General features: G+C 37.0%; 1 protein-coding gene across 1 annotated transcript; it reads right to left on the reverse strand.

The window, feature by feature from the left end:
- Positions 1-1357: 1357 nt before the first annotated feature.
- Positions 1358-19655, reverse strand: Lrit3 (leucine rich repeat, Ig-like and transmembrane domains 3). Its single transcript, XM_027935380.2, has 4 exons — positions 19540-19655; positions 15094-15566; positions 3849-4154; positions 1358-2451 (listed from the first exon to the last, which is right to left on the reverse strand). Exons 1-4 carry the CDS (start codon positions 19653-19655, stop codon positions 1358-1360), a joined length of 1989 nt encoding a protein of 662 aa, XP_027791181.2.
- Positions 19656-19928: the final 273 nt, after the last annotated feature.

A 19928-nucleotide genomic window follows, 5' to 3' on the forward strand; every position in this document is an offset into this window, starting at 1 on the left:
ATGAAATAAGCCAGGTACAGTGGAGCCCACCTATGATCATAGAGACTCAGGAGGCTGAGGCAGGAGGATTGCAAGTTTGAGGCCAACCTCAGCAACTTAGTGAGACCCTGTGTTAAAAATAAAAAGGGCTGGGGTTGTGGCTCAGTGATAGAGCACTCCTGGGTTCAATCCCCTGTGCTACACACACACCAAAAATAAATAAATAAATAAATAAATAAATAATAAAGCTTAAAATTTATTTATAAAGTCTCTTTCCTAAGTATTTATTGACTTACTTCAATTTCTCTGATATTTTTAATCTAGAAAAAAAGTTTGACCAAATGAATCTACTAAAGCTTTTTTTTTCAAAATCCTAAAATATCCTTTTGGTATCTAAAAAAGGAATTTCAAGAAATAGTTAATAATTTCAAAGCCTTTCCCTTTATCCAGAGAATCAGAATAAAATGTGGCAAAAGACAGCGTATGGTACTTAGCCCACCTGTACATCTTCAGACAAAGCAGAAGTTTAAAATAAAAAAAAAAAAGGAAGGGAAGAGGGGAAGACAAAGAGAAAATAAGAGCAAATGGCCAAATATTAAACAGATTGTTTTAAATTCAGCACATTATTTTAGAACATCCATATGATCTACCAGCAGATGTGTTAAAATGCAACAGTTATCATTATTTAGAAATGGCTTATTGGTCATAATCCTCTTTTTCCATTTGTTTTTTGCTGATACTAATATTTCTAAGCACAGGGGGACTTTTTTTTTCACATGAAATATGAACACTCTACGGTAGTACAGTGCATAATGATAACAACAGAAAGAACCCTCCCTCTCCACTGAGGTGGATTTAAACCCTAGTGGCACAAAATTCTTTATGATCCCATGCTCACACACTGACTGGGTAGTGGCCACAAATGTCCACAGCAAATGCCACAAAGCACTTTGTACACGAGTGAGCATCAAGGCATAGGTGGTTATACTAATCTATTTTCATTGCTCAAAAAAAATTTTTAAATGCAGAGTTCACTTGTTATAACTATTTTCACATGAATTTAAGAACTAAAACATTACGCTAAAATCATTATTAAGTACCCCCCTAAAAATTATTTCTGTGGACATTCTCCACACAACAAATGTCAATATTATTTGTCTTTTCAGTTTAGAAGTCTCATAATATTTTTTTGAAAAACACATTGGAAAACACTTCCATTTGGGATATTTTATGTAGTATATAAAAATCTGTCCAAAAGTCATCCAAACAGAGGGTCAACTAAACCACTGGATGCTTTATTTTGTAGCTCACACATACCTGAGCTGCAAAACCTTAACAATAATACTCAGGTTTAGAATTGTCACTTTTAAGAAGTCATCTAAGATTCCATACTTGACCTAGAACACAGCAGCAACTTTTCTGAATCTTCTCTGTGCCTTCTTGTCCAGAGCTCCCCTAGACTTTGAGACCTGGGCGACAGGGTCTCAAATTGGATATAAGTCTCCTTTGCCAAATCATCTTCCCAGAAAGATTCTGACTTACACTGCAGTTTGCAAACTTTATACAATAAAAAACAAATTAACGGCAAGACAATAACGCAGGCAGTACTGGTGACCACGATGAGGAAAGACCATTGAGAATCACCTTCATCGACATTGTCAGTGGAAAATGTGATGCATTGGTCCTTCTGGGGAGGCACTCCTTTTGGACAGACACATGCCACGTACTGTCTTCCAGGCTCCAAGCCATCTAGGGTTACTTGGTTCTTGCTGGGGTCTGCATTCAACAGCAGCAGATCCTTCTCACCATACTTGGAATATAGCACAGTCAGCCCAGAGCTATGTGTGGTGTTAATGGTGTTCCAGGTTAAGGTCACACTCTCTTTCGTCTCGATGACCACCCTAAGGTCTTCTATTGTGGCATTGGTCTCCAGGGGCATTGCTTGATCCAACAATGCCAGCTCTTCTTTCTTATTGGCACTGGCAGGAGGAAGCTTGCTCCCCCACTTCTCCACCTTTACTTTTCTTTTCCCATCTGGTCGGAGCTGGAGCGACTGCCTGCTGGCCCTGGTGATGCTTGCTGAAATGCCAGGTGTGGTTGAAACAATGGAGACAGGAGACAAAGAGGAAGAAGCAACAGAGGCAGGAGACAAAGCAGAAGTAGAAAAAGAAGAAGAAGAGGAAGAAGAGGAGGAAGAGAGAGACCAAGGAGATGACAGTGAAGAAGGTGTGGATGTCAGTCTTCCAAATTCAGGCTGTACCTCCTCCTCAGACTGATCTCCAGTTCTTCTTTCCGAAGTGTCTGATGCTATGGTGGTTGTGACAGTGCCAACCACTGTCACGGTAACCACAGCTTCTGACATCCCAGCCAAATTTTTGGCCTTACATTTGTAATCCCCAGCGTCCTTGTAAGAAATGCCTGTCAAGCTTATTATGGACCATCTGACTCCTTCCTCTGGAGACTCCTGAATTACTGGAAGAAAACAAACATATGCTCTGAGAAAAAAAGAAAAAGGAAAATTTTGAGCAGTCATTTCAGCTAAGAAGGAAACAACTACCTGTTTTATATCCATCCCTCTCATATAAGCCAAGAAGTAAATGCTACTTTACAAGTCTCTGATGGTGGCTAATGACTCTGCAGATGGTTTTTATGAACTCTAGGACCTGCCAGGTGCTGTGAGATCTGTATGGGGAATGATATTTTATTTTTTAATTTAATTAATTTTTTTTTTTTTTTTTTTGGTACTGGGGATTGAACCAGGGCTTCGAGCTGGCTAGGCAAACACTCTACTGGAAATTTGAATTTTAGTAAACTTTTGTTTACTAAATAGTATGTAATTTTAGATAAGTCCATTAGTGTCTTTAGACCTATGTTTCTGCATTTGCGAAAAAAAGAGGGTAAGATGGTGATCTTAGAGGTCCCTTCCAATTTTAAATGTGATTCTATAAAAGGTTTATTAAAAGACCTCATTTAAATATTGCTTAACATATTTTTTAATTGTAATAAAATGCATTTATCCACATATCCAGAAGATAGTCCATCATTCAGGGTCATGGAAGAGTTGTCATTTGTATTCTAAATCCTTTATATTTAACTTAGGCAAACCAGTAAGCTATAGATGCTTTTGCTTGCAGAATAATATATAGTTTTTACAAAATTAGAATTTTGCTTTCCTAAACACTAAAATCTAAACATATTTCCATTCTGTTTTGATTTTAGAAGTTTTCTGAAATATACCAATAGCCCAAAAGTTAGGTCACCAGTTTAAACTGTGGGCTCTTTACTAGTTATTTGAGGAATTTGAAGCCTTGACTTTTGTGATCCATCGGGTTTCATTATTTAGACCTCAATTTTAACTCATTTTGAAGAGTTTCAAAATTATATACCTTTAATCATCAGAACATCACTGACTAAGTCACTAAAGTATGGGTTTGGAAAGATCTGAAAAGTCTAGGTAATCAGCATTTCTAAAATTTATGCTTTTGCCTCATAATAAGGTTTCCATTTATTATTTAAATAATCATTCAAAAGGATACTCTTGTATGAAAATCATTTAAAAATTTTTTTTGATGGTTTTACATTTTCAAGTGAGCCATATCCTAAATGATAGAGCAACAAAAAGGGCCTTGTGTCCATCCACTGGATTTCTACTTAAGAAAAAAAAAGATTAGGTTGTCTAACTTTATCTAGATAAAGATAATCTGAGAAATATATTAATCAATAAATAGCACCTTTCAAATCCCTTGCATCCAACAATTCTCATGTGTTTTATTAGAGTTAATCTGCCAATTTCAAATTATACAGGAACATGAGATTAAATTCAGACTTTTGCAAACTCCTGGTTTCATAGGGCTGAATGAAGAAAATACCTGTATAATTAACTGGTGAGCTGTCAGATCTGGTCCATGTGAGCCGTGGGGTAGGGTAGCCAGTGGCATCACACCGCAGCAGAACATTACTTCCCAGAGCTGACATGATTTTGGTGGCCGAAGTCATCACGGATGGCTTCAGACACTGCTCCAACTCAGCCTTCTGAAACAAAATCCCTGAGAGGTGCTCAGGGTCACTACACACCATCAGTGGGTCAAGAAGCACTATAGTCTGGTCAGCAACCTTTGACAACTCAATTATTTTGGAAATGTGACAGTCACAGAACCAAGGGTTGTCCTGCAGACCTAAAACAGAAGAGACAAAAGGGATAATAAATGTTATTCTGACAAATTCAGATATCACAGCCTCTTGAGAAAGGAGGTGTCTATAGTCTCTCTAATAATAGAAGTGCTTTGAGGGACCAAATACAGTCAACTGTATATCAGTTGTGCCCTACAATTCAGCAAACTTGAAGAACACATCTTGTTTGTTAGTTCAGATCAGATCATTAATTATCATAGCTTATATTTACTGAGCATGGACTCTGTTCTGGGTTCTACTCTAAACACTAACCTGTATTATCTCATTTAATCCCGATAATCCTGACCAAGATAGTATTATTATTCCCATTTTAAAGATTAAGAAGCTGAGTCACAAAGAGACCAAATAACTTGGTGGTTAAGGTCATCCCTACGTGAGTGGTGATGAAGTGAAGGGAGATGTAGGCCAAAATCCTTGACCAAGATTATTCAGATTAGAGCCAAGATTTGAATCCAAGTATCAGAGAATGCTGTTAATACAGTGATAGAAATACTTCTAGGGTAATGTGAAAGTACTCATAGTATCATATAGGGGAGAGTCATCTAACTCAGCCTGGAATATGTCATGGTTTTGAGTGATTTGAAGACATGTTGAGGTAATACAAGTTTTGTGTAGCAAAACCATAGTGTGAAATGCAGCCAGTGGTAGGAGATGAGACTGGAAAGGCTGGTAAGGGCAAACATATGACATGGCCTGAGTGTCAAATGGAGACTCTGTGAGGTGTTTGCTCAAATCTCTCTTCAAGAGAGAATCACCTACAAGGAATGCAGTTAGCTGACCATTTCCAGTTGCAAACACCTTTGGGATCTGCTTCAGCCTTCAGAACTGTTAGCAGAATTCTTTTGGCCTCCCAGGAACTTGCTAGTGAGATCTTAAAGGAAGTGAGGAAGAAGTTACTGGAAACGAGAAGAAAGTGGATCCTTGCTTTGGAGTGGCAAAAAGTGACACTTTTAGCAACACTGTCACCTGTGGTAAGCATGAAAAGCAGAGTACACACTCAATGAGAAGAGTGATGTACCAAAGGATAGTTCCACAAAACATGCTGAATCTGCTGCCTGGTAGCTTCTCGCTGGTAAAATGCAAAGGAAAAACCACAGCTAGACAACTGTTAATGTATAGGAACCAAAACTGTTCCCCAATCCCAGCCTCTCCAGAGTACTCAAATTAAGAAGTGACTTCAGAGCAAAAACCAAATTCAGGGTCAGACTACAAAATTATTTACTGAAATCTCAGATGGATCTAAGATGTGTTTCAGAGCACTATGGCAGACAAGTCTCTCTGAGGGTCTCAAGGCTGATGTCCTGGAATACCCTCACAGAAAGCCCAAGACAGAAAAGGCTGCAGTGCAGAGATTAGTGATTATAACTATTTACTAATGAAGTGGAATATAAACAAGAAGACAAACTGTAATTTAAAAATTTCTACCCATGGTGGAAATTTAACTGCTGATTTGTACAGTCTATATTTCTGTTTATGCCTTTTCTTATTATAGTAGCAGTTCATAACTAGATTATTTTTCCGTCAGGATTGGTAAAGGTTTTCTTTTTAAAATCTTCTATTATAGAAGTTTGCTTTTCTTCCATGAGCGTATAACCTTGAACTTTTTCCTCTTGCAATAAGTCCTGTGAATCAATGACTAATTAATTAATAGTCATTTGAATTCTGTTCTCTTAAGTGTTGATTCTTTCACCCGGTTTCATGCCACAAGCAGACTTTCTAGTTTATTTTTATACTGAATGACTAAGTGTGGCTCTGAAACCTAATGTCTGGACTGAAATCCCAGTTCTAGAAAGTTCCACAATAGTGGAAGGTATCTAACAACCTCTTTCAGTCTCATCTATAAAATATATATAATGGCAGTAATTCTTTCATATAGGTGCATGAAATTTTAATTAATAATTCATGTAGGTTTCTTCAAATGATCATGATAAAAATCTCTGTAAACTTTAACCAATCTTGCTAAACAAAACTTAAAGCCTCATGTTAGTAGAGTTAACATTTCAAATTCTAAATAAGCAGCAAATTTCACACAGAGAAAAGCATATTTTTTACATTCTAGTCCACATTTTCTTGCTGAAAACAAAGAGACCCAACTTATGCAATCCACACCTATATTAAAAAACAAAGTGAATACTTCAGTCCTGGTGATGTGACCTGATAGATATGAAGCACCTAGAATAATGAAGTCAGTTAACAGACATTCAAAAGCCCACTTCACATTGTAAAACACTAAAAAAAGAAATTGAAAAAGACCTTAGAAGATGGAAAGACCTTCCTTGTTCTTGGATAGGCAAAATTAATATTGTCAAAATAGCCATAGTACTAAAAGCAATATACAGATTCAATGTAATCCCCATCAAAATACCAATGACACTCTTCATAGAACTAGAAAAATGAACAGTCCATAAATTCATTCGGAAGAATAAGAGACCCAAAATAGCCAAAGCAATTCTGAACAAGAAGAGTGATTCAGGGGCTGGGGATGTGGCTCAAGCGATAACGTGCTCGCCTGGCATTCGTGCGGCCCGGGTTCGATCCTCAGCACCACATACAAACAAAGATGTTGTGTCCGCCGAAAACTAAAAAAAAAAATAAATAAATATTAAAAATTTTTCTCTCTCTCTTTCTTTAAAAAAAAAAGAGTGATTCAGGAGGCATCACAACATGTGATCTTAAATTGTACAACAGAGCAGTAGAAGAGCAGTAGTAACAAAACCAGCATGGTATTGAGGCAGGAAGCTAGACCATCCGTAGACAGACAAGATAAGAGTCTCAGAGAAGGGAAAGAAGAAAGGAGACCATGTAATCCTGGAAGGGGACATTGGGCCTAGAGAACATCTTATTGCTGCCGCTGACAGCTTCAACCACAATGGTGCCTTCTTAGCTAGAACACCTGTTACTGTTCCTAACAGCTCCAACTACAATGTCTATTCTTTAACTACCAGGACTCCGAACCCTAGCAATGGCCAACCACAGAATCAACCCTTACCTTTTTTCAATAGACATGTTCAACCATGAGGTTGGACTCATCTTCTTAATTATGTAAATAAGGGATTGAATTTATGCACTTCTGATTGCCTTATTAAACTCAGACCTTGAAGAGCTTGATTGGTCCATGCTAAGATCCCTCATTAACATGGTCCCCACCAATCACCTACACTGGGCATCAGATATGCCTTTAGAAGCCCCCAGGCAAAGAACAGCTAGTGATACTCTCCCTTGGGATTCCTCTCCTACTGCGGGAACCTTTTTCTGCTTTAAATAAATCTTATTACTAAACCCTCTGCTTCTCTGTGGATCTCATTCTTTGAATTCAGGAGATAAAGAACCCATCTGACATCTCCACGTAACAATACTGACATCAAAATAGACATGAAGAACAATGAAATAGAAAACACAGAGTCAAACCTACAAACTCACAGCCATCTTTACAAAGATGTCAAGGATACTTTACAAAGATGTCAAAAATATAATGTTGGAGAAAAGATAGCCTTTTTAACATATGGTGCTAGGAAAACTCTATATTCATGTGTAAAAGAAGGAAATCAGATCCCTCTCACCCTGCACAAAGGTCAAATCAAAATTGATCAAAACTTAGGAATTAAACAAAAAATATTGCAACCGCTAGAAAAAAAAATATAGGGCCAACACTCCATCATATAGGTACAGGCAACAACTTCCTCAACAAGACCCCTAAAGTCAAGAAATAAAACAAAGAATCAGTACGTGGGATGCCATCAAATTAAAAAACAAAACAAAAAACTTCTTCACATCAAAGAATTGATTAGGAGCATGAAGAGAGACCTAAAGAGTGGGAGAAATCTTTGCCAGCTGCTCCTCTGGCAGGGGATTAATACCATAATATATAAAAAACTCAAAAAACTTTAACATCAGTCAGGTATGATGGCACATGCCTGTAGTCCTAGCAGCTCAGGAGGCTGAGGCCGGAGGATCGTGAGTTCAAAGCCAGCCTCAGCAAAAACAAGGTGCTAAGCAGCTCAGTGAGACCCTGTCTTTAAATAAAATATAAATTAGGGCTTGGGATGTGGCTCAATGGTCAAGTATCTCTGAGTTCAATCCCTGGTACCCTCCTCCCCCAAAAGTTTCAAAAGGTTGAAATTTTTGAGTTTTCCATCAATTGGTATTGTCAGAATTATGATGTAATTAAATTAGTAAGAAGTCAATGAAATGAAAATATGGTTCCCCTCTCACAACTGATCAGTTCTCAAAGTGAAGATCCAGTCACACACTTGCTCACTGATTTAGGAGAAATAACACTAGTGAGAAGAAGAGCACAGGGGGCAAAATAGCAAGTGCCCTTCAAGCAAAGATGTGTTATACTTGCACTTAAGAGGATGAAAAGAAATATTTTAAGGTAGATAAAAATAAATCAAAATATTTTAGAACAAAACATGTGTATATCCACCTTAATATAGTAAAAATTCAGAAATACAATAAAAAAATAGTTATATCAAAATAAAAGATGAATTAAATTGTATATGTATACATTTTTGTAAACCTAAATATAAAATCTATGTTCACCATAGCAATTTCATTATTTGACTTTAATATTAGTTTCTAAATCTGCCAATGAACACATCAAATTTACCATTTCAAATAAAATTAATAATAATTATGTAGAATAATAGATAATAATTACATAGAATGCCTTAAATTTTCAAGCCACCTGGACTTATTAAGATAGATTTTTTTCTTTGATAATACTAACAAGAAGATAAAAAATATTATTTCCTCTGTGGAAAATATGGCACTTGTCAAGAACTGTAAAGGCTGTAAGAGATTATTTAGGTTCAGGGCTGCCAAACCCCCTGCAGTTTGTCTAAGACTTCCCTGATACTAGCACTGAGAGAACCACATTGTGGGAAACCCTCATAGAAAATAGAAGATGGCTTGGCCAGAGTTCATAGATCATTCAGTACTGGAGGAAACCATCATCTTAGTAAGCCTGCCAACCCTTTGCTCTGGAGAGAGACTTAACTCTACTTTCCAAATCTGTTTTCTTAACAAAAATCCTTGCAAAGACAGTGCAGAATAAAAGGCAATGTTAGTTAGTGTCTACCTCTGCTCACGAGACATGAAACAGTCTAGAGAGACATGGAAAGTTATCTCACAACAGCACTAAACATCTAAGGAAGGCTCTAACTCAGTCCTTACAATTGCATGTTGTAAAGATGAGAAAACCAAGGTTTGGGAAGGTTAATGAATCTGTTCAAGGTCACACAATTGGGCAGCCAGGATTTGAACTTAAGTATCTAGATTTTAAAGCACCTGCCACACAACCTTGCTATGTCTTATGCCACCACGTTGTTTTGTAGCAACTCAGGGAGCCAGTATTATTCTTTCAATTTCACGCCAGAGGAAACCAAAGAACAAAGAGATCACTACTTTGACTTTGTAAGTGGATTAAAGTCCTGAATAACTCCCAGACATTTTTTAGCCTCCTAATCTAATTCTTCTTATATCATAACCCATCTCTGTCACCTAAAAACATAGGTGGCAGCTGTAAGTGCTATAATCTACAAATAAAAATTATCAAAGCAACAACACCTGAAATAAAAATGTCTATATAGAGAAAGATTCAAGAGCTATAACATTAACAGTTTCATTCATACTTTGGAACTATTATAAAAATATGTTAACAGGGCTGGTGATGCAGCACAGTGGTAGAGCACTTGCCTACATACATGAGGGCCTAGGTTCAATTCCCCAGCACTGCAAAAAATAAAAATGGCAAAAGTATGTTAACTATGAAATAAAATTCTTTAAAAAATTAATTAATGTAAGCCAGGTATAAATATTTAAAATATTTTCAAAAATATAATATGTATATAACTATTTATCCTAATTTTAAAACATCTAAGGTACAATTTTTAAAACCTGAATAAAAAGTAACTCAGGAACTGAACACATTTATCAGTGTTTTTATTTTCTTGTGGGGACAAAGGTACAGAAACTCTCTAAAGTTAAATTGTTACTTGTACTGCATTCCTTCAAGGTAGTACACCAGCTACATCACAATAATTTGAATAAATTCATTTATTTCATATAACTGTTCTTGGATGGGACAAGTGAGCTTTGATTTATTCCCTTTCTAAAAGAGTAATTTTTCTTGGATTAAAGTGGTTGGATTGAATATGATGTGTGTGTGTGTGTGTGTGTGTGTGTGTGTGTTTATAAAAAGTCAGGAATAAATTCTTGTACAAACATAAGTCCTTAAAGGTGAAGACAATGCCTTACTCAGCTTTGTGGAAACAGTTGTGGTTAGCAATTGAATGGGAAAGGAAAATCTTTTCAATAGACAGTGCTGGAATAACTGAGTATCTGTTGGGAAAAAATTAATAAACTTCAACTCCAACCTCCCACTAGCCTCAAAAACTATTTTGAGATGGATAATAGTCATAAGTATAATGTAAATACTGATTACTAATATAAATTTACAGGTAAAAACTGAATATAAAAGCTAAAACTATAAAGAAAACAATATCTTCATCTTCTTGAGGTAAGCAAATATTTCTTAGATGGTACACAGAAACCACTAACTGTAAAAGATAAAACTAACAAACTAGATGTCACCAAAACTTAAGACTTTCTAACCAAAAGCTCCATGAAAAAGTGCATAGACAAACCAACCTTAGAGAAAATAGTTATATTCCTTTTAACTGAGAAAAGACTTGTCTTCAATAGTAAAGAAAGGGGGATGGGGATGTGGCTCAAGCGGTAGCGCGCTCGCCTGGCATGCGTGCGGCCCGGGTTCGATCCTCAGCACCACATACAAACAAAGATGTTGTGTCCGCCGAAAAACTAAAAAATAAATATTAAAATTCTCTCCCTCTCTCTCTCTCTTTAAAAAAAAAATTAAAAAAAAATAGTAAAGAAAGGTAAATAATCCTAAAAAATTAGACAAAATACATGAACAGGTATTTCATAAAAGAATATATACAAATAAGCCAGGCACAGTGGTGCACATCTGTAATCCCAGCAACTAAGGAGGCTGAGGCAAGAGGATTGCTAGTTCAAGGCCAGCCCCAGAAACTGTCACAAAATTTAAAATAAAAAAGGGCTGGGGGGGTGCTGGGGTTGTGACTCAGTGGTAGTGCACTCGTCTGGCATGTGTGAGGCACTGGGTTCGATCCTCAGCACCACATAAAAATAGATAGGTAGATAAATAAATAAATACATTTTTTAAAGGCTAGGGTTGTAGTTCAGTGGTAAAGTGCCCCTGGGTTCAATCCCTAGAAATCCCTAGAAATACATATACTTCTAAATATATATATTACAAACTAAAATCACAATGTGATACTGCTTCCTGAGCAACTTGCTTGGGAATTAATTATAGAATAACTAATATGAAAAAGACAACATGAAGTATTCAGGAGGATATGGATCAATCAGGCTGTCCTAAGTGCTAATGGGATTGTATAAAGTTATGTAACTTTTTTGGAAACCTGGCAGTTCCTTTAAAGTTTATACCTATAGCTGTTCTATAACCCAAAAATTTCAATCTTAGAGATTTATCCAAGAGAAATGAAAACATGCCACAAAAACCTTTGCACAAGAATGTTAACAGAAGCCTAATTCATAATAGCTCCAAACTAGAAACAGCTCATGTGTCCAACAGGGAGGAAGGCTGAACAATGGATTCATTCACACAGTTGAATACGATCCTGCAGTAAGGAACAACTGATATGTGCAATGACACAGGCGAATCTCAGAAACATGCTGCTGGGAGAAAAGAACCCCGGCCCTGGAGTGCATGCTGTATGATTGCATTTCTATGGCATCCTAGAGCAGGCAAAATTAACCCATGGTGATGGAAATCAAAATAGTGACTGGGGTGAGGGGAGATTGACAGGGAAGGGGCTCAGGGGAAATTTCCAAGGGGATAACAATATTCTCTATCATAAAGGTGTGGGTTACACAGGGTAAACATTTACCAGAATTTACCAAATTATACACTTTTGATCTTGCTTTTCACTGTAGACAAAATATATCTCAACCTCTTAATTAAAAATTATAGTTTAAAACGTAAGAGCGATGTCTCTGGAGAGGGACTGTGAATTTGGAGCTTGACTCTATGTCCTCACCAGCTGTAAAAAGAGGGTGTTGATAATTACAGACCCACCTTGGGGAGCTCTTCTGAGGGCTCAGCAGATGCATGGGAGGAGAGCACCTAGAAGGTGGAGACTTAACAATTTGAATTTGTCTTCTGCAGTTCTAGCAAAGATCCTAGCGAAGTGCCAGCCATATGGACAGAGAGGGATAAGTGTTGCCTGGGGTAAATCAATGCCATCTTAAAATTTTCTGTGGGAATACTCAGGCTGCCACTGCCCTTCAGGCAAATTCCATCATGAGTAGAAGAAACCCATGTTTACCACTGACAAATCTGGGCACCAGTAAAAAACACCCAATAAAGTATTTATGCCTTCTCCAAGCGCAGGTTTTTTTCCTTCAAGATAAAGGGTGGCAGGCCTTACAGAAGATGCTTGTGTAAATATTGGCTACAACTTAAGAAAGAGACCATGGAAATTTACTTGTATTACAAATCAAAAAATCAAGTTTAAAAAAAAGTCAAGTGTTCATGGTTCATTTAAATGTTTACTTGCAGGACACTCGTTTATGGTTTTTTATGGATACAGGAAAGAACAATTTTACTAGGTTGATATTTTCACTCATGTTGAAGAGAGCAACTGAAAAGCCTGCCCCTGAGGTGTTTTGTTTGTTTTGTTTTTAATTAAATAAATACATGATTTAATGAGATCCTTTAAGTGATGTGTTTATGAGGACAATAACTTCGGTATTATTACATACCTTGTATTACAGAGGAGTGGGGATGGGGTGGTCCCTGGGACAGGCAGTGTTCACACCTCAGCTTCCCCACCACATGGTGCGTGAACTTGGTCACGTGGCTTACCTGTGTGCCGTTTGTCTTCATTTATAAAATGAGGAGGAAAGGGTACTTCCCATGGTGTTAACAAGGCCAGAAGAACCTACTTATGTTAAATTTTAGAACTAGGCCTGCCCTGAGTAGCTCCCTCAAGACCAGCTATTACTATTATTATTACAAATAGAACCTCCATCTACTAACAATAATAAGCACAGGGTAATAAAAAATAAAAGCAGGACATATCCCACTGGAAATTCCACAGGGCGCCTGCAAAGATGTAATTGGTACAGGCAAATAGTGAATTCTAGAAAATCTAGAACCAGTTCTTATCACTATATTTCAATAATGCAACTGGAAGACTCACATACTATGGGAGTGACAAAAAAGCTAAATAGAGAAAGCTTTCTTTACAAGACACTCCTACCTCGTCTCTTCTGTTATGCTAATCTATAAGCATAACCTCAGAGACTGTGCACTCCATCTTCCAAAGAACTGTCACATAAAATATCTCATTTCATTCTCATCACAGTCATACGAGCAAAATGGAGTCAGGTTGAAATCCCCATTTTCCAGGTTAAAAAATGAGGTTTTTGTGTAATTCATACACATTAATTAGTCTTCTCTTGAGAGGTGACATTTCTATTCCCTGTGTAACATAGCGAACATGGCTCCGCATATTTCACACTATCTTGCTATTTATTATCATGATTATTATCATTATAAAAGTAATACACAGGGCTGGGGTTGTGGCTCAGTGGTAGAGCACTTGCATAGCATGTGCGAGGTCCTGGGTTTGATCCTTAGCATCCCATAATAATAAATAAATAAAATAAAGGTATTGTGTCCATCTACAACTAAAAAAAATTTAAAAAATTAATTATATATTTTATTTCAACAAATCTGGAGCATGTGATACTGGTTAGCAAGGCTGCATGGCACACATCTCATATCTTTGTTGACAAGACACTTCACTGACCCAGAAGTTAAATACAACCACTTCTGCAGTTATGAAGACATAAGCTGGGAATTGACAACTTATTAAGTGAAAAGTAAAACAAAAATTTGACAAATCAAACTGCTCGATCAAGGCTTCGGGTTTATGTCTCAAACAAAAAAAATATAAGACTTCATTTCCCAAAAAATACCCATGAGAAGGGCCTTTGTTCATTGTTCTCAATCAGGGTTTCACCACGCCAGTGAAAAAACTGGTGTCTCCACATTTCTGGAAACTATTCTCCATAACTAATTTAAGTACTGGCTCTCTCCCACTTCTAAGAAGCCTGGAGAAGGGTTGAAAAGTTAACAGAGTAGAAGGTTGAATGATCTCCAAGTTTGGAAGTCAGTGTGTTCACAAGAGTCAGGGCAGATGGTAGATTATGCCTCTCAACTTGAAGCCCTCTCTGTTTATGAGGCTCATTCTCCCCATCACTACACACACACACACCCCCACCACCACCCCATACACAATACATCTTGCAGAGGGAAAACAGCTAGATGGAGTTTAGCTGATAGGGAACTATTCTATTAAAACTGTGGAATGGGATAGGAAAACTTAGTGGAATGAAACTGATCTAACTCTCCTATGTATATATATGAATATATCACAGTGAATCTCACCATCATGTACATCCACAAGACACTAATTTAAAAAATAATAAGTAAATAGCAGAAAAATCAGTAAAGGGAAGGGAATGGGGTGGGAGGAAGGGAGGGAAAGGGGAAATACTGAGGATTGAATTAGAACAAATTATATTTTATGCTTCTATAATTATCCATAGTATATTCTATTGTCATGTGTAACTAAAAAGAACTAATTTCTAAAAAGTGCAAATAAAGGCTGGTGATGTATCTCAGCAGTAGAGCAAGTGTTTTGTATGTATGAGGCCCCAGGGCTTCGTCCCCAGTATAACACACACAAATGCAAATACAAAGAAACCAAATCCAGTAGATTCTGGACCACTAAAGGAATGTGTAGCAAGGTATCTATATATGAAAATCCCAGAGACTTATGAGCTCACCAAGAATAATTCTTCTTGGTAAAAGATCTGGGCTTCTAGATGGTGTTGTAGCTAAGTGAGACCAGCTCTCCAGGAAATCGGGTGGCAGTGTGGTTAGTCTGTTGCTTGATAAATCCAAGTAGGTGAGGTTCTTCAGATACCTGACCGCCTCATTTGGCACACTGGTGATTCTGTTATTGTGCAAATCCAGGGTCCTCAGGTGGGGCATGTCCCGCAGAGACACCCAGGGGAAGTTGGCCAAAGAATTCCCGTCCAGGCGCAACTCATGCAGCTGCTTTAGGTTGTAAAAGCTGCTGGAGTCAATGCTGGCCACAGAATTGTAAGCCAGCCAGAGGTACTGGAGCTCCACCAGGTAATAGAAGGCCTCAGCTGGAATTGTGTGGATGACAGTTTTTTCTATGCGAAGTTTTGAGGTGTCCACAGGGAGGTTCATAGGGACTTGGTTCATATCCAGGTCATTACATAGCACCAACCTAGTGTCAAAGAGTAATGCAAGATTACAATCAAAGAATGTTGTCCATGTTGTTCCTGTTTTGTAATTTAGTTATGGTTTAGGACAATATGTGGACCTTTATTATCATTATTCCATGGATAATAGGAAAAGATACTTCGTCTTTTTAGTATATAGTATTTGATTTATACTAATTAGATCTACTGAATCTATTTTCTATATTATTGTATCAATTATGTTACCTATGTCTGTGATGATCAGTTCTTCAGCACTCTGACCAAAATACCTGACAAGATCAACTTAGAAGAGGGAAAGTTTATTTTGGTTCATTTCAGAGATTTAATCCATGGTGGGCCAACACCATACTCTGGGCCCAAGTGAGACAAAACATCATGGTGGAAGGACGAGGTAGAGAAGTGCTGCTCCATTCGTGACTGCTGGAAGCAGAGAGAGAAAATGAAAGGGCCTCAAGGAAGGATGAAACACTTCAGGCCCACCTTCTCCAGCCATGCCCCACCTGCTTGCAATGACCATCCCGTCGGTCCACTCAAACTAGGATGGACTGATTGGGTTACAGCTCTTATGATCTAATCATTTCAGCTCTGCATATTCCTGAATCACACAGGAGCTTTAGGGAGACACCTCATAGTCAAACCATAACAATATCTACTTGAGATTATTTTCTTAAATTCATTCTCAGTTTTTTCTACATCATCTTCCACAACTCATTTCTATTGTTTTTCTATTTTTCCTGTACACTTCTTGTATTTTGACTTTATAAATATTGATGTCATGATACTTGGTGCTTAATCATAAATATTACATATTTGTTATTACTTATTTTTTAAAATTAATACAAGGAGACCTCAATAATTCCTACTCCAAATGTATCAATTTTTCATTCCCTACTTGGTTTTCACAAAATACATATTCATTCTGGCAAACCTGTTCATTAACAATGCATTGTCTTCTTCTTCTTTACCATTATGACAGCAGCAACTATGTTACATCATATGAAATGACCATTTTTGTAGTAAGTAATGATCAAATATCAGCAATTTCATGTGGTCTGACCTAATTTTTAATGGAGTTATTTCCATGCCAGGCCTGTGCAACTCTATTTAACCATCACAACAGCTGCTCTGGGCTAATCTTGGTTCAATTCTAAACTAAGCTTAATTCTAAGCTCTGTCATCTCCTCTATGGCCAAGGAAAGCCTCTTCATCAGACCCACAGCCTCATTTTTCCATATGGCACTGTTACAATGATTAATTTAAAGAGATCTAAAGGTGTTGAGGGTATAGTTCAGTGGTAGAGCACTTGCCTAGCATATGCAATACCTTGGGTTTGATCCCCAGTACTGCAAAAACAAACAAACAAACAAATAAGATACAAAATTCTACATCTTCCTGGCATATAATAAGCACTCAGTAGGTATTTCTTTTCTTTTTTGTTCTTTTCTTGACAGAGTCTCACTAAGTTGCAAAGGCTGGTCTCAAATGTGCCATCGTCCTGCCTTAACTTCCCGAGTTGCTGGGATAATAGGTATGTACCACCATGCCTGTGAAGTCTGTGCTCTTAACCACAGTATCTACTACCTGTCTGTCATCAGCATCTCCAGCCTTGAGCCACAGAGACCCCTCAGCTCACACTTTCTTTGTTGTTCTTTGAGCTCCCTCAATAGATGTTTTCTGCTATTAATGACAATCCAATTTTACATCTAAAATAACAGTGGCCCAACAACATTAGGTGACTTTCCAAGGTCACCCAGCTAGTGGGTTACAGAGCCACCTTTCACACCCACTCTTTCCACTTCCAAAGTGCACGTCTTTAGGAAATGGTCCATGTTAAAAGAATACCCTGTTAAAATCATAAACTGACCCTATTTGAAAGGATTACTTTGTGGGGGGTAGCAAGTGTTTACATAACCTGTGAATGGCTTTCCACCTAAGGAATAAACCAGAAACTGAATTATTCCCTTTGGCACTCTCGAACATAAGTGACCTTGAGCAAGTCACATTGTGGTCTTGTTTATTGGCACAAGTAAAACAGGCATATAAAAACAAGTCTGTCCCATGTGTGAGTTTAAAGTAAGAGGAATTTGAGAACCTAGATTCATTTAAGCCTGAAAATAAAGGCCATTTTTCTTCCATCATATATTCATCTGAGTTAATAATAAATAGCTTTGCAAAATGTCATCTAAATTATGATATGCTATATATTTAGTAAGTCAACAATAAAATGGCCATTTAGTAAAACACATCACATTAAATCAGTTCATTGTGAAAGCCAGCCCATAACCTAAACAGAGGTAAGAAGAATAAAGCTACAATATCCTGAGCATCCTCTCCCTTCTAAAACTTTAGGAGAAGAACTTGTGGAATCGTTAGGATTCTCTAGGGATGCCTATTACTCATCTCTAGTTTATTTTATCACATATTCCAGTGTTGTTTTATTTCACAATAATAGCAGTCCTACCCAATGAGTATTTCAGTCTGCCACAATAGAAAAAAGCCTAGACAGGAACCCACAAGGCCTAGCATCTCGATCAACCAGTCTATATCAGCAACTTAGCACAAGTCCTTTCATCTCTGTCAGTTTAATTTCTGTACCTATAAAATGACAGAGGATCTTAATTAGAATAAGTTGTATTCCATGTATGTACAATATGTCAAAATATACTGTCATGTATATCAAAAAAGAACAAATAAAATAATAAAATGATAGGGGTTGAACTAGATTACTTGTATATATCTTGCTAAACATTATTATTATTATTCTGTGCTTTTTGTAAAAGCCATTGGTAATGAGGCCACTTTGGGGAAAGAAACATTTCTATGATAGTTTTATAGATAGTACTCTGGTCTGATCATTAACTATTGCATATACCTGGGCAAACAGGTCTTTAACTTGTGTTCTTTTCATTGTCTTTAACCACCTTGTAAACATCTCAAAAAGATACCATGAATTAGTTAAGTAAAGCTAATATGTTAACAAGACAAACTACTCACAAATATGGTTTAATTATTATTATTCTTTGGTTAAAATGGTGGTTTTTTCTTTCTTTTTTTATAGTTATAGATGGACACAATATCTTTATTTTATTTATTTATTTTTATGTGGTGCTGAGGATCGAACCCAGTGCCTCACACGTACAAAGCAAACGTTCTACCACTAGCCACAACCCCAGCTCCGGTGCTGTTTTTTTTTTTTTTTTTTTTTTTTTAATAGATTACTTTGTTTAAGAGACTCACTCACTGCTTATTTCAACCACCAAATCACAAATAATCTGATTTTATTATTAAATACCATTTCCAAAACCAAAAAAAATCTACTTCATTTAGCTAATAAAGCGTTCTGTTTTGCATTTAAGTCATATCTGAAAGTGTTTGTTGTACATAAATTCCTTTTCTACTGCACAGGTAGATGTTAAAATAACCTTGAGATTAAATAACTTCAGTGAAGTCCTATAATCATTACCTTGTCCATTTCATTAGTCAAAATGAAAAATTCTAATTATGAACTTCTCTGGCTTCACATTTATGATTATTCTTTCTTTTATCCAGTTGTTGGCATGAAGAATCATCAGAGGAAACAGGGAAAAACACCCTGGCAGCCAATGACATGCCCATATCCCATAGGTTTCCCAGGGCAGCCCTCTTCGACTTTCTAGAATCAAGGCCTGAGTTCTCTACATACACTTAAATGTCTCAACCTCCTGAAAGGGACATTTTATGAATATGAGTGTAGTGAATATTTTTGTAACACATTGTGTTTGGAAATTCCAAATCATGTGAGGCTTTTGAGAGTTACACTGCTCAAAATGAAAATAATAAAGCAGTGGGTGATCGGTATTAACACAATTAAATTAAAGTGTGTATAAATTAAACCTTCTCTGATTTCTGAAAATAAATTTGCTTTCAAAATAAGGCTGACTTGTTTGAGCTTTTTTCCTGGAATAATTAGAACCTTTAGTAGCAAAGAGAGGCGCATACCTTGAACCTGAGTCGTCATCTCTGCCACGAAGATCACAGGTGCACTGAGAAGGACACGAACACCTCACTCCTTCCAAAAGGCTGAGCACAATGCACAGATGTGCAAAAAGAAGCATGGCTTCTTCCAGAGGTAATTTGAACAAAAGGTAAAAACTAAATCCTAAACATTCAGAAACTGGTGTGCCAGGAATGCAAGCCGTCATTTAGTAACAGCAGATTACAAAGGATTAGCTGAGATCTGTAGTTACTTAACCTTCAAGTGTATCTTACAGGGAATCAATAGACCCAGACTTTGAATATGGTTTAAGCAAAGCTACACATTCTAAGGAGAATAAAAATTAAACCTGCCAGGGCAATTTCAATAGTTACCCATATCTAAATTTGCAAGG

The sequence above is a fragment of the Marmota flaviventris genome, chromosome 7 (genome assembly GCF_047511675.1).
Source record: "Marmota flaviventris isolate mMarFla1 chromosome 7, mMarFla1.hap1, whole genome shotgun sequence".
NCBI lineage: Eukaryota > Metazoa > Chordata > Mammalia > Rodentia > Sciuridae > Marmota > Marmota flaviventris.